General features: G+C 34.7%; 1 protein-coding gene and 1 pseudogene across 3 annotated transcripts; one reads left to right on the top strand and one right to left on the bottom strand.

The window, feature by feature from the left end:
* Positions 1–4779: 4779 nt before the first annotated feature.
* Positions 4780–9288, top strand: LOC107949701 (calmodulin-binding protein 60 A). 3 transcript variants are annotated; one of them, XM_016884434.1, is made up of 7 exons: positions 4780–4918; positions 5569–5647; positions 7012–7064; positions 7160–7647; positions 8019–8179; positions 8329–8535; positions 8630–9288. In XM_016884434.1, exons 1-7 carry the CDS (start codon positions 4863–4865, stop codon positions 9164–9166), a joined length of 1581 nt encoding a protein of 526 aa, XP_016739923.1. In that variant the 5' UTR covers positions 4780–4862; the 3' UTR covers positions 9167–9288. The 3 variants fall into 3 exon arrangements, with proteins under 3 accessions (XP_016739923.1, XP_016739922.1, XP_040946065.1); XM_016884433.2 differs by having other exon boundaries at positions 4788–5264; XM_041090131.1 differs by having other exon boundaries at positions 4788–5264; positions 8604–9288.
* Positions 9289–9372: 84 nt separating this feature from the next.
* On the bottom strand, positions 9373–16114 carry LOC107949703 (probable aspartyl aminopeptidase; annotated as a pseudogene).
* Positions 16115–16399: the final 285 nt, after the last annotated feature.

Raw genomic sequence — 16399 nt, 5'->3', positions numbered from 1 at the left:
CGTAACCGAGTTTTACGACATCATATGGCTGTTCACCGATAGTGTCATAAACACCCACCGTGTTGTTGTTTTATCAATGTGGCTCATCGTTGCAACCACCTTCTCATAGAATGGAGGACACATGATGAGAGGCTAGGATGACATCGCACTCAACCACAAAAGAAAGAGATGGAGATGAAAACGAGGGTGGAGATAAAGATGAAGATGAGGGTTGAGATCAAGATGAATAGGAGGAATCGACACCCCAAGTTGTATGTAGAAATCTTACTCGCAACTGTCAGCCACTGCCATGTGGCACACATTCAGCCCGACGAAGCCGTGATATATTTTTCATTTATTTTTTGTGATGTAAATATAATTTCAATAAAATATTATCAATTTTTTTATATTTGTGTTTCAACTCACAATTGTCTTTTTTAAATTCTAATCTATATGGTACGAAATTTTTTATATATAATATTTGATATGAAACACGTAACGACCCGAAAGTTAGTGGTTAATATAGTAGGCGAATTGAATTTTGGATAGATAATTTTTATTCAATATTTAAGAAGTTATATAGTAGGCGAATTGAATTTTGGATAGGTAGTTTTATCGAATTAGTGATTAATTAAGGTATAGGGACTAAATTGTAAAAATGGTAAAAGTTTAATCACTAGAGAAATTTTAATTGGAACTTAAATTAGGGCTTAAAGTGGCAATGTTTTCACTATATGAATTTTAGTAGACGGTGGCAAATGATGTTAAACATTAATAATGTTAATTTGGTAATTTAATAATTAGTTACAAAATGAAAGACAAATAAAAATAAAACCAAAGGTGGATGGAAAGAGACCATTCATCTCTTCATTCATGCAAATCGAAGTTAACAAGTTGAGGAGGAGGAGAAAGAATCGAACTTAGGGTCTTAAAATTTAAAGCTTCAAGTGGTTTGTTTAATTTAGTCATTTCCTCGTAATTTTTATGTTTTTCAAAATCCCGAGAGCTCAATATAGTTGACCTATGTGATATTTTTTAGAACTGTTAAAGTTTTAGAATGATGCCATTGATGAATCTTTGAAATTTTAGGTATTAGATTTTTAGAATTTAAGCTTAGTTGTGAAAATGACTAAATTGTGAAGTTAAATTGTAGTTTTGTACAACAGGGACTAAAGTGTATAAATTTCAAAATTTGTGGTAAAAATGAGAAATAGGAGGTATACAAAGGACTAAAGTGGAATCGGTTTAAAATTTTGGGTTCTAAATTGAAATTATGTTAGTCTCGATTTTAGAGACTAAATTGAATAAATGTCAAAATATGTAAGAGTTTACGATTGATTGTAAGTTTAGTTGGAAAAATAATGTTGTGCATTGTCGTACTAATGTTCGTAGCTAAAGTTGATGTGGGAGCATAAAAAAGAATGGGGAAGGCAAAAATATGTGACAAGTAGTTCGACTTTCTGTAAGGATTGAATTGTTACTGATATGTTTGTGGTAAATGTTAGAATACTACTTTTGAATCGATTGTCGTTATGTTTAAATCGATTCATTATTGTTTAAATCTATTCTTTGTTATTTAACCTGATTCACACCTTATCATAAATGTCTGCATGTTTTTTGTAACTTGTTGTTTGATAGAAATGTTTAGATGAATTGAAATGATTCATTTTGAGTTGAATGTGATTGAGGTGCCTTGAGGTATATTGGTTAGAAATGGGATTGGATTATGTCTTTAAATGTGATTTTGGTGCACTTGTAATAAGTTTAAGAATTGGTTGTTGCATGTATATAGCCTAGATAAAAGTTGGGTTAAGGTAACTCGATTGTAAAGTTTATTTTTGTGCATATGGGATAACATACGACCGTGTGTCACACATGGGCATGTGACATGGCCGTGTGCTTTTTTGCAATTAGAAGGTTTCAGGTTAGCATGGTCTCAGTTTGTTACATGGTCCAGAGACACGAATGTAGGGAGTAAATCATCAATTCTTCTATACCCCATGTTACAGTCAACATTTGCATCGGATTTCCAACCAGTGTAGGTTGATGGCATACCAGTATAAGTACTTTTGCCCTAGGGCATCAAACCACCAAAGTTAAAATCGAACGCACTGACTGAATGTCGTGCCCAGGTGTCGAGGTTTAAGTTACGCTCATACCTCGACTGATAATGGCCTTCGAAGTTGAAATTAGTGCCTGAAACCGAATAATGTCTTCCTATTGATGATTCGGGGACATTACAAAGGGAGTTTTGTAACAAAGCAGTCAACCCACCGCACAACTGTGTTGTAGGACTTTCCATTTCTGCTTCTGTGCTTGCATTAGCCATAACATTGGTCGAAAATTGAACAGCTACATCAACCTCAGCAAACTCAACATATAACTCTATTGTAGCATTTCCACTTGAGTAATGCGAATTTATGATCGCCTCCGGCTCTAACTCGCCTTTAACATCAAATGGCTCATATTTAAAAGGGTCCACTAATGCCAGATATCTATATTTCAAGCTCGAAATTCTTCCCTAACTTGAGCCCTCGGTTTTCCTCTTGATTCTAGTCTGTAGCTCACGTAATTGATTGGTACAGTTGAAAGTCAATTCCACGGACTGGGCTCTTACAAATACAATCCCGACGTCTGTATTGAAAATTTGACTGTTATAATAAATTACAGATTTCACTTGTCAACTCATTTCATTTTTTTAAAAATTAAATATTTAGAACAAAAAATCTTCAGATGGTTATCCAAAGAAATGTAGACGACACTCGCAATGCAACTCTTAAAAAAAAGAACTAATTTGCTTGTGTCTAAGTACTGAATACTTCGGTAGTTTAATAACAAAAAAGAACAAAGAGAGAGGGAAGGCGCGCTTCAAAACACATTTTCATCGAATAATAATAATGAAAGGATCTTCTGTGCTTGAAAATGTGTTTCAGCATAATCAATTTGAACATACGCGTGCTTGAAAACGTAGTGGCAGCCAAAAAGCTTGCTAGATGAACTCGCTTTCTATCTGCCACCATTCAAAGCCTGCCAAAGTGCCTTGATCCTTGGAATCTTGGGTAAGATTTGAGGCACATCATTCAAATATTCGATGAAAACGCCTCTTCTATGACGTGTTTTCAACCATAAGTTGTTTTTTCCTTTTCAATCTCACCCCTCCCCCGCGCCTATAAAAAGGGTCTCTCCTTTCATACTCCATCATACCTAACCATCATCTTTCTCAACCATCATCCTTCCACTTTAAAATATTTCTCTCTCTCAGTTTTCTTCCCTACTTTAGTGGTCAAAATTTTCGTCAATAATATTTATTCCTATTTGAGGTATTCTTGAGTTTCGGTGATGTGATATTGTTCCGAGACACACATTTCATATATCCTGCCAAGATGAGACTATTACCTCAGAAACCTATCCTGTGGAAGTCAGGTTCCGGGGTGACGATGCTTTATATGGTCACGGGTCAGAGTATAACTGGGGAGCCACTTAACAGTTGTTATGTGGGCACGAGCTCAAACTTTTTAGACACCCGAAGATTTTGCCTTATAAATACCATACAAAATTTTAAAGACATAACCATAAGGAAAAACTGTGGGGCTTCCCGCTATAATCGGCGCAATTTTTTTTCTCCATTTCCATGCAGTCGATATCTTTAACCTTCCTTCTTAGAAGAAGGTCAGCATTGTCGTGGACGTAGGAGGACTCTTCGGCGGGCAATGACTATTTCGATGGAGTAAAGGTGATGCTCTTTTTAGTTAGTAAAAAATCATTAATAACTACAACTGTTGTAGCACCGACTCAAGTTTGACTTTTACTCCACCTGAACATTCGTTTTTCGCTTGAGAGCCCTCTTGTGTCAACCTCGATGCCAACCCTCAGATAAGAATGAAAGGTTAAAGATATCAACTGCTTGGAAATAGAGAAAAAAATTACATTGATTACATCGAAAAGCCCTTCATTTTTTCCTATGATTATGGCATCAATCTTATGTATGGTATATATAAGGCATCATTTGCGGGTATCCAAAAAGCTTGAACTCGTGACTGCATAACGACCGCCAACTGACCCCCAGTTATACTCAAACCTGTGACCGCATAACGACCGTTGACTAGGACCTCCACTTAGACTTCAACCCGTGATTGTATCAAGCATTGTCACCCTGAAAGCTGACTTATATAAGATGAATTTCTTAGGTAATGGTCCTATCCTGACATGACATATGAAGTGTATGTGTTTTGAGATACGTTTTTGTATCCCCAATCTTTCAAATCTACCTATAAACTTTCACAGTTTCACTCTCAAAACCTTAAACCCAATAAAAACCCTAATTCTTAAACAAAAAAATCTAACCTTAATACCAACCTTAACCCTAAAAAATCATAAAAAAAATTGATGGCTGAGGAGAGTGTGTGTAAACGTGTCTTGCTAGGCGCGCTTTCACAAACAGTCTTCAAAATTGACCTATTTTCCTAAATCTTAAAAAAACGACCTATTTAATCAATTAAAAAACCACATATATTGCCTATTTAACCTATATATGAAATAGGAAGAATAAATAAACAAATTAAAATCAATTATGTTAAACAAGCTAATAGAAAAAGAAAATAATTTTTTAAGTCTCGAGGCTAATTTAAAATTTAATAGATAATTTAGGAAAATCAAATTTCCTTTCTTCCAATAATTCCCTAGTAAAAAGAGAAAGGACAGCACATCATGTTTATAGATTTGTTTAGTTCCAAAACGGGGTCAGTGGGGTCCCACATTCAGACGGATATCCTTTGGTTACATATAAACACACAACACAGAAACACAACCACCTACCCAAGCAGTTAAAGTGTTAAACTCAGACGAGAGAGAGAGAGAGAGAGAGAAAGGGCCAATACAGGATCATGAAAGAGATTCAGGGTGAAGAAGCATCCCAGACACAGCCAAATTCAGACAATGGGTAGGAAAGTGGGATGGGAAAAAGGGTTTTAACTCTTGCTTCTTCTTTTTTTCCACTTTTGGATTTACTCTTTGATTATCATTTACTGATGAATGAATAAATAAATAGTATCTCCTCCTGCTGGTTTCCTTTTCAATTGAAGTGCCGCATGTTGGGTTCTTTAGTGTTTGTGAATGAACCTCATCACCATCCAAACAGCTTAGCTTCTGGGGGTGTTTTCATTGTTGGAGTTAATAGTTTTAACAATGTCTCATAAGAGACCCCAAGAAGATAGTACTAAGGGTCGACCCTCAGAAGCCTTTACTCCTGATCAGGATAAACGGAGAAGGGTTCCTACATTGAGAAAGTACACGCCTTTCCTTTCTTACCTTAATTTCATTCTTCTTTTTTCCCTTATTGATGCATAATTTGGGGTTTTCTTGTTAGGTATATTTAAGTTTAAATGAGTGAATATTTGTACTGAGTTTATTTCTTAGTAAAGTTGTTGGCTGATATTGTAACCAATTAAAATAACTGAATTAGGCATTTGGTTGAACCTCACTTACACCTATCCATGTGTTGTGATGAATTGGTAATATAATCCATCTAATATTATGCATTATTTTTATAGTGTTTCTTCTGGTTGCTAATCTGTTTGTAAACGATGGTAGTGTGGTTCAGGAGGTGATGAAGTTGCAATCAGTCCAGCATTTGCTGGAGCCAGTTTTGGAGCCATTAATTCGTAGGGTGGTATGTTTCTTTCTTTAATCATGTTATTTCAAAAGTGCTCCTACATTATTTATCATTTTCCTGCATATAATAGGTGTAGATTTTTATTTACATGGTAAAAGAGAGTATTAGTGAGCTTGCCTTTCTCAAGAGTTGAAATCATAAATTACCGTGTCCTATGCTTAATGAGGTTTAGTTTAGCAGTTATTATAGTCCACGCTGCTTGGACACGGGAGTAAAAAATTTTGGATACGGTTACACATACAGCGCTGACATTTGCATGTTGCAGTTTTTTCCTTAAGGCTTTCCTTATAATTGGAAGGCCTAAACTTATTACCCAACAATGGGGAATTAAGCCAAAGTTTTCAGTCCTTAAGGGAGCACACCAAAGGGGCCTATATATAAATGTTGGATGTCACTGATAGTATATCGCCTACCAGGTATTGTACTCTACCTTTTGGGAACTTAGTGACATGGAAGAATAAAAGAACAGACAGTGGTGGCAAGATCAAGTGCAGGGGCAGAGTTTAGGGTTATGACCCAACGCATTTGTGAACTCTTGTGGATAAAGATCATCTTGGATGATCTTAAGGTTAAATGGAATGAGTCAATGAGGTTGTATTGTGACAACAAGTTGGCTATTAGTATCACCCACAATCCAGTTCAACGTGATAGAGCCAAACATATTGAAATAGATGGACACTTTATAAGGAGAAGTTGAGAATGGAGAATCTCATTGATCCTTACATCTCCACTTCGTGTCAATTAGTTTTAGTTTGGAGGTTTAACTATATTATTGAAAGTATGTTTTCAGTCTGATGATCATAGCTTAGCCATTAACCCCATTAAGATTTGTTGGACCATATACACCTTTGTGTTTAGCAACAAAATTGGTTGTCTTCATGTGTCTTGGGAACATATTTCCTCGACTTAGCTGTCTTTTTCTCTAGTTATTTCACTTAAGCTTTGAGATCAGATAGGAAGCATGATAAAACAAAACTGAAGGTGTAAACTGAATTTGTCATAGAAAACAGACAGTTGGCCTTTCTAAAATAATTGAAACTCTTGATACTCGATTCTATGTCTGTCATACAGATATGTCTTGTATGCTTTTCAGTTCAACACATTCTCTTGGCATCTTCACTCAACCTTTCTGTGAATGTTATATCAATGCTATTTTGCTTCACTGGATGGACATGCTGCCTAATATTGTTGTGTTTTTCATTGTCTTTTTCTAATGCCGATGCTATTGTGTCTGACATCTAATTTCAAAGTTATTCTGGGAAAAGCGAGCAAAAACTTGTATTCTTATCCATCGGTGGCAAGCTCCCATATATTTTGGTAGTTCTTTATCATATGTACATTAACTATGTTATGTTCCTTAGGTCAAAGAGGAAGTTGAAGTGGCTTTTAGAAAGCATTTGAACAATATGAAAAGGTACAAATTCAATTAAAAGAAGGGAAAAAAATTCTACAGAAAGTTGGGTTAGCTTCATAGTATACTAACCACGCGATTCTGCTCTTTTTTTAAAGGAATGGAGGGAAGGATGTAAATTCTACATCAAGAATCTTACAACTCCAATTCTTAAATAATCTCTCTCTTCCCGTGTTCACTGGAACTCGAATTGAAGCAGAAGAATGTTCTGTCATTAAGGTGGCCATAGTCGATTCTCTTACTGGACAAATAGTTTCCTCTGGCCCTGAGTCTTCTGCCAAAGTAGAGGTTGTGGTTCTTGAGGGAGATTTTGATGGTGATGAGGGGGACAATTGGACACTTGAAGAGTTTAAGAATAACATTGTAAGAGAGAGAGAAGGAAAGAAACCTCTTCTTGCCGGAGACGCATTTCTAACTCTTACCAGGGGAATTGGATTAGTGGGTGAAATTTCGTTCTCGGATAATTCAAGCTGGACAAGAAGCCGTCGATTCAGACTTGGTGCCAGAGTTGTTGATGGCTCCGATGGAACTAGAGTAAGAGAAGCAAAGACGGAATCCTTCATTGTCAGGGATCATCGTGGTGAATGTAAGTACTTTTTTATTAGTACCTATATTATATAGCACACGAAATAGAAATTTTCTGGCTACGAAATCAGATGCTTGTCACTTTGAGTAGTGTTCTGTAGTTGTCTATTATTGATGATATCAAGCTGTTGAACAAATTCTAATATCGTTTTCCTTCTTTCTCCACTTTTAATCTATTATTAAATTGCAAATATCAAAATACTCTTCAGGATTCCAATCACAACAAGAAAAATAAAAGTTACATTGCTGTCTTTTTCTTTCGTTTCGGCTTCTGAATTTGTATATGCATTGACATGGTTGTTTTTAAGCCATTATGAGAAGGAGATAGAAGATAGAAAGAACTCTTTTTCAACTTTCAGTTTCTGGTTGCAGTATACAAGAAGCACCATCCTCCATCTCTTTCTGATGAAGTGTGGAGATTAGAGAAAATTGGCAAAGATGGGGCTTTCCATAAGCGCTTGAGTCGGGAAAATATCAACTGTGTAAAGGATTTCTTGACCATGCTCTTCATAGATCCTCCAAGGTTGCGCCATGTAAGACTCGACTGCTCTTTCTTTTAGCATGCTGCTTAGAATTTTTATGGAAGGTTTCCTGTTTAGCCAGGTTTCATGTTGACTATTCATCGACATTTAGGATTTTGACGATGTTAAAATACTAATAGCATGAATATTTGGTTATGCAGATCCTTGGCACAGGTATGTCTGCCAAGATGTGGGAAGTCACGGTGGAGCATGCTCGAACATGTGTGCTTGATAAGAGGATGCACTTGTACTGCCCTCCTGGTTCTCAACAGAAATCTGGTGTGGTCTTCAACATTGTTGGACAAGTGATGGGTCTACTTTCGGAATGCCAATATAATACAATTGATAAGCTGTCTGAAACTGAGAAGGTACACTTACTCTTATCTGATTTTGTCTATCTATTTTTATTTATTTACTTTACTTTTATCATTAGCAGCTTCTGATTATCTGCTCCACCATCAGATTGAAGCCCAAAACTTGGTAATTTCTGCATTGCAACACTGGGAAGAAGTTGTTTCATTCGATGATGAAGCCTCACTGACAAGCTCAGTCAAGAGGGAGATTTCTAATGGTACCAAGTATTTGGCTTCTCAAGAGATACGTGGATTTGATTATGCACAACCAAGTGCTTCTTCTCCAGATATCATTTCAACCATCTATTCAGTTGGGGGTTTGAGCGGCTTAGACGATTATGCGCTGCATGGATATGAGCAAGCATTGAGTTATCCTGGCCAAGTCACTAATTCCCTGATCTGTGACACAGATATTACTCAGACTTTCTGTGATGAAGATCACCTTCGGTATTTCGATAGTGATCTTCAACCCCAGAGCCTTGGTTTGGAATCACAAGCGGATCTACAAACTGCGGTTGACGGTTTCCTTTTGCGGCGTACTGTCGCTGTTCAAGCACAGAGGAGATGGACTAAGATTTTCAGTGTGCTGAAATGGTTCTCCATTAAAAGAAGAGTTAAAGAAAAATTCCGAGGTCTTCAAATATAGCCATGGATTGCCGTATTTTTACGGGTTCCTTTGTTTTTGTGGATTTCAGAAAATGCAACCCTGTAATATCATATTAAATTGCGATGTGTGTGTGTCTATACAGAGAGATGGGCTTTACAGAATTAGGCTGATTTTTTGTTGTAAAAGTATGGTTGCGTCGGTGGAGACATCAATATAAGAAAAATAACTCTAACACGACAAGATACTAAAAATAAAATTACAATACTTTAAACATTGAAAATATAAAATATATGATAATGGATGCTACACGAAGGTCAGGTCTATTGCATGCCTGCCTTCATGAGCATCCACCAGCAGCAGATTCGAATGGTACCAGAAGCTGATGCCATTGAAATAACACTTTACCAAGCCACCATACAAATTGTAGATCTAGAAACATACACCAACTAAACCAAAAACTGAGACGATGCGTCACATGTTTGCAGTCCATTTTTGAGCAAGCCATTTGGAAGTTATTTTTGGTTTATTGTACCTTCCCATCGAAGATAAGAGGATCTAAGTGTCAACAGAGATCTTGGTATCAAGCTGAGAGAATTCGTGGAAAAATGCCTTGAAATGCTCATTTGAATGCTTCACATCATCAACAGCACACATTTCTCGTATGCCATGCATTGATAATTGCGGAGCACCGATATCTACTGTACGGATGCCCACACCACCAGCTAAGATAGGACCAATGGTTGAACCACAAGGCATATCGTTCCGCACCACAAAATCCTGCATGTATAGAATTTCCTCCCTACAGTTCATGCATTGTAGATCTAGAAACATACACCAGCTAAACCAAAAATCAGTTCATGCATTAAACCACTTGTTATAACGGAAGCATTTCCTCCCTACAGTCTTCAGATAGAGCATGATGCCAGAACATTTCTCCCTTGAATCACCAGTAAAAATTTCAGTGATGATGCTTCAACTCTTCATTTTTCCATGTACTGGGTACCCACATCCAATGCATATCCAAACACGGGTATGGTGATGGAGACTCTAAGGACCCTTCAAATACATAGAAATCTTTGGGTAGGGGAGATGAACATAGCTGTATCGGACTCATACCTGTGTCTGGCACTCACAGCTAAGTCCGAGAAACATAGATTTTGAGGACTGAATAAATTTATTATTTTCAGCAAAAGCTCACCTCCCATTACACTCAGTTTTATTTAAAGAAGTATGATGGTCATTACTGATTCAGTTCCAAGGGATCAAATGCTCTTTGTTGTTCTTTTAATTTTTTATTTTGGCCAAAGAGATCAAAAGCTCTTTTAAGTTAAAAATCACATGAAATAAAGTTTTCTTTTTCATTAAAGTTAGTACATCAAATAATTCATAGCCACTATGGTTAAGATAAGGATGGAACTGACCTGGATAGGAAGGTTATGCTTCACAGCTATTTCCCGAAATATGAAAGATGTGACTGCATTGGTCGCATATCATTGGTTTGCATTGTGTTTGATAACGAGACCCCCGTGCAACTTAGGTTGATGGCTTTCCCCATGTTTGTCATGTACATAACACCATATTACCGCAATGCAAGAAAATAACTTATCTGGAAATAGTTATGATTTGTTAGCCAACAACATACCATGTAATTTGGGTGAAGGGCATGTGCCATGTCAGCTGAAACAAGGAAACTTCTCTGGATAGCTTTTGTTAGCATCTGAAAGAAGCAATGTCAATCTATATGCTCAGATATGTGCTAATTGCTCTCAAACTGGAAAATCTGGTATGGAATGATGAATGTTACTCCAGTTCACATGACTAAATTTTCACCTTATCTTTCACCTAATAGGAATCAGAAAAGGTAACTGAATAAAAGTGGATATAGAAAGTACAGGTGGAGGATCCGTAAACACCTTAGAATCAGAGGTGAAAGAATAAGTTATTCGTGATAGAGCATCTAACATTGCAGGAGATCCCGCTCCTTGTGCTGAATTAGATCCAACCTCCTCATGATCAAACAATGCCACCATTCTAACACCACTCTCATTTTCAGGGTCGCTGTCGGAGGATGTAGCATCAATTAATGCCTGTAATGAAATTACATCATGACAAAGGGATGAAGCAAAAAATATGCATACCATTATCAGGTTTAATATAGCACGGTTCCAAATATTCCATTGCAGGAGATCCGCTCCTTGTGCTGAATTAGATCCAACCTCCTCATGATCAAACAATGCCACCATTCTAACACCACTCTCATTTTCAAGGTCGCTGTCGGAGGATGTAGCATCAATTAATGCCTGTAACGAAATTACATCATGACAAAGGAATGAAGCAAACAATATGCATACCATCATCAGGTTTAATATAGCACGGTTCCAAATATTCCCCATTTGGAACAAAGAACAGAAAACCACATCTACATATTACAAGAGTCAATAAACTCAAACATAAACCTATAATTTTGCTTACAGGGAAAGATCAGCAAAAAGCTATTCATACCTTCAGAGAGCAACAACATGCAAAGATTGTCAAGGGCTGTTTTACCAAACTAACCCAAAAATAAATTATATTTGCAAAACTAACTCAAGTTAAAAAACAATCACCAAAATAACCTAAAATGAACAGTACCCACTCTTTTTTTGCACCAATAATTAGCTAATCATTGTGTCAGATTTAAAAAAATTATTTTTTTGGGTTCTGGCCTGTCAATGGCCGGAATCCATGTATTTTTTTTAAAAAAATTGTATAATACTATATACGAAAAAGAAAAAAAAAGGAAAAAAAAATTTTTGGGTGCAGGCCTGTCAATGGCCGACACCCAACAGTAAAAAAAAAATTTACTTTTTTTTTTCGTGTCAGAGTCAAATATAAATATAGGAAAAAAATAAAAAAAAAATTTTTGGGTGCTGGCCTGTCAATGGCAGGCACCCAGTACAATTTAAAAAAAAATATTCTTTCTTTTTTCGTTTCAGAGTCAGATATAATTATACGAAAAAAATTTTAAAAAATTTTTGTTTGGGTGCTGGCCTGTCAATGGCCGCCAGTACAAATTTAAAAAAAAATTTAATTTTTTCGTATATTTATATCTGACTCTGACACGAAAAAAAAATCTAATTTGTACTGGGTGCCGGCCATTGACAGGCCAGCACCCAAAAAAATTTTTTTAAATTTTTTTCATATATTTATATTTGACTCTGACAGGAAAAAAAAAAGAATTTTTTTTTTAAATTTGTACTGGGTGCCGGCCATTGACAAGCCAGCACCAAAAAAAAATTTTTTTTAAATTTTTTTCGTATATTTATATCTGACTCTAACACGAAAAAAAAAGAATTTTTTTTTAATTTGTACTGGGTGCTGACCATTGATAGGCCAGCACCCAAAATTTTTTTTTAAATTTTTTTCATATATTTATATCTGACTATGATACAAAAAAAAAAGAAATTTTTTTTAAAATTTGTATTGGGTGCCAGCCATTGACAGGCCAGCACCAAAAATTTTTTTTTTAAAAAATCTTTTCGTATATTTATATCTGACTCTGACACGAAAAATTTAGTTTTTTTTTTAAATTTGTACTGGGTGCCGGCCATTGACAGGCCAACACCCCAAAAAAATTTTTTTAAAATTTTTTTCGTATATTTATATCTGACTCTGACACGAAAAAAAATATTTTTAAATTTGTACTGGGTGCCGGCCATTGACAGGCCTGCACCCAAAAAAATTTTTTTTAATTTTTTTCGTATATTTATATCTGACTCTGACACAAAAAAAAAGAATTTTTTTTTAAAATTTGTACTGGGTGCCGGCCATTGACAGGCAACACCCAAAAAAAACTTTTTTTTTTAAATTTTTTTCGTATATTTATATCTGACTTTGACACAAAAAAAAAGAAATTTTTTTAAATTGTACTAGGTGCCGGCCATTAACAGGCCACCAACCAAAATTTTTTTTTAAATTTTTTCCGTATATTTATATCTGACTCTGAAATGAAAAAAAAGTAAAATTTTTTTACTGTTGGGTCCGGCACCCAAAATTTTTTTTTTTTTTTCGTATATCAGTATTATACAAATTTTTTTTAAAAATACATTGGTTCCGGCCATTGACAGGCCAGAACCCAAAAAAATAATTTTTTAAATCTGACACAATGACTAGCCAATCATTGGTGCAAAAAAAGAGTGAGTACTGTTTATTTTAGATTTTTTTGCTGATTATTTTTGAACTTGAGTTATTTTTACAAATATAATTTATTTTTAGGTTAGTTTGGTAAAAAAACCGATTGTCAAGCCTTCCGGAAAAGATAAATTCCTTTGCAGCACCGGCTACTACACTTGGTTGGGTATCACATGCTTGCAACTCAAAATCACATATTTGATCTGGTTGACATCCGAGCTTATTTGCAATCATCTAGATACAAAAAAAGTAATAAATTTATTATTATTATCAAACCTGTAACAGGAATGCATGATGTCTTGATTTGTTTGTCGTCTTTTCAACCAAACCATTTTCAGCAAACTCTTTATTGAGCTCCACCTGTGAAAAGCGGTTGAACAGATTGAAAAGAGAACAAAGAAAAGCAATTATTAGTCCAGCAGAAATGCAGAAAAAATGATGTTCTAGTCAGTCGTGAAAATGAACTCATTTAAACAAGCTTGAAATTAAACTACGTAATCTATAACTGAAAAGAGAAATATCATGAACTGCCAAAGCTGAAGAAATAATTTGTTAGATGTGAATCGTATGATTCATTTATCAATATATCGTTCAACACTGGCATTCCTGAAGTGGCTTTGGTTCCTGTAACAATATAAATGGATCACTAATCTGTTTGATTGCCGGTAAAATATTTTCCGTAAAATAATTTTTAAAAAATATTTTACTTTTTTGTAAAATGATTTACTGAAAAATATTTTTTGGTGTTTGATTGAATCTATGTAAAATATTTTCTGCTGCTTGGCAGATTTTTTGAAAATATTTTTCGAAAAAGTTATTTTTACATATATTAATATATATTAATAAATTTTTATATTTTAAATTATTTTTACATATATTGCAATGATTTATTTATAATAATACTCAATTATTAAGCTACAATATTAATCGCTATAAATTGAAAAAAACTAATATCAAATAAATTATTTGTAATTGTGTTAAAAAAATAAGTATTGAATAATTAAAAAAACAAGTTACTGAAAAATCGATAAACAGAAGCATTTTTCTACCGGAAATGAAGGAAGGAATGAATGAGGCGATAGAGAGGAGAGCATGGAAAATGTCTTACGGAAATTGAAAGGGTAAGACATTTTCCCTAAAATGTAACCCATTTTCTCTTGTTTTGGAGTTTATTTTCCAAATGGAAAATGTTTTCCGCCAATCAAACGCTGGAAAAGTTAGAAATGATTTTCCAGAAAATCAATTCCGTCAATCAAACAGACCTTAAATGTGCAATATAGTCATATGATATTTTATATTATTAGTTTCTAGTCACGAAGCAGCAGATAACAAAGAAGCAACTATCGAAACACCAAATGCAGACGTAAAAGGCCTTTACCTATTTCACTGGAATAAAGTTTTAAACTGTTGTAGTATGGTTGACACAGGTCCACAATAATAAACGAAGTTAGGATATGGAAATGATGAATAACTAAAATCAGAAATATAGCATGCAATAAAACACGGTAAAAGATGACTTTGTGCGTTGACCTTGAATCCATCATTAACACCCCTACTCACAAGACATGCAATAACAAAGTAATTTCTATCAACAATACTAACAGAGATAGTAAGAAATCAAACTCCTCAAAGAGTAAAGTGAATTAAATCCCACAAAGCAGTTATTTACAACAATCACAAGCATATAGCACTTTGGGAATTCATCTAGGAAGCCTACCTGTCTAAGTGAATTGCCAGGGTAGGGACACACATTATAGGCTCTTCAATTCTAACTAGCCGATGTGAATAGGAAACAGAACCACCCTTCTCCTCTCTTATCATCACCCTTCCTGCAACTGTCTAGTCGCGATCAAACCATGTATGCAACAAACCACCTCAATACATTTGCACACCAACCTCCAGATAACCGGCTTTTTTTACCTAATCATTCCCACAAGTCATTTTTTCTTCAATCATAAATTATTGGGTAAACATTTTTTTACCTCGGAAACAGGCTTCAATTTTAGACAAGGGCTATCAGTATGCGCACTGACTATATGGAATCCATTTCCAGCAACATATCTAAGCATACAAAATATTAGTGGATAAACTAACTAAAACATCATCTAATCACAATAAAGACATAAACTTTCAATCTTTTTATATAGTAATTGACAACAACAAAAACCCCCAATCCCTAGTCAGACCACAGTTCTTCTCAAGTCCATATTAGCAAAAATAAAAGAGAGTAAATTTACTTCCATTTTTACCTGAAATTTTCTTGCCAAACAAATAAAACTACAAAAATAAACAAACAAGTCCTAATATTTGTTTCTTAAGAAAGCAAAAAACCATACTTTTTACCAATAGCAAAAGCAACAATGGTTGAATGATTCCTGGTCAAGAAGTATCTTTTCCCGGCTTCTAATTTCCAATCCTCTCTCTCTACTACTTGTTCATACCCAACCTTTTGCAAACGTGTCTTGGCGTCATCTGTGAATAAATAAATAAATAAAAACACAGCAAAAAGATTCAATAAAACCCAAGTGAAAAATGAATACACAAAGAATATAATTGTAAATTACTTAGATTGAACGGACTTGAATAAGTTAAACTTCCACCAAACAGAAAATGGAGAAGAAAAGGATTACCAACTGCGTGGAAAGCAGTAGGAGAAGCGTTTAAGAAGCCGATGAAATCAGACACAACGGAGCTCACTTCAGTGTCTGCCATGCCTCTTCGTCCCTTCTATTCGATCTTAAACTTAGCTTTAGATTTTGGATTCCATCCATCAAAATTTTCTAATTCCCAGATATCCACTATTTGGGCCAAGACCCAAATTCAAATATGGAACTGATATCACTTAAAACTTAAGGCTATATTTAGACAACACCTAATTACTAAATTATACTTTTAAAATTACAAATAATTGTAATTTTCCAGACGTATTTAATTATATCGTAATTTAATCATATTTGGTAGTACAAATTATAATTACAAGTACATAATTTATAATTTTAAAATTATTAATTATTATAAAAAATATTAGTATAATAAAAATGATTTCTAAACAAGTACCAAAAATTAAAATCAAATCATCATATCTATTATGTTAGTCTAAAA

The sequence above is a fragment of the Gossypium hirsutum genome, chromosome D03 (genome assembly GCF_007990345.1).
Source record: "Gossypium hirsutum isolate 1008001.06 chromosome D03, Gossypium_hirsutum_v2.1, whole genome shotgun sequence".
Lineage (NCBI taxonomy): Eukaryota > Viridiplantae > Streptophyta > Magnoliopsida > Malvales > Malvaceae > Gossypium > Gossypium hirsutum.
This window is presented reverse-complemented; position numbering and strand designations above follow the sequence as displayed.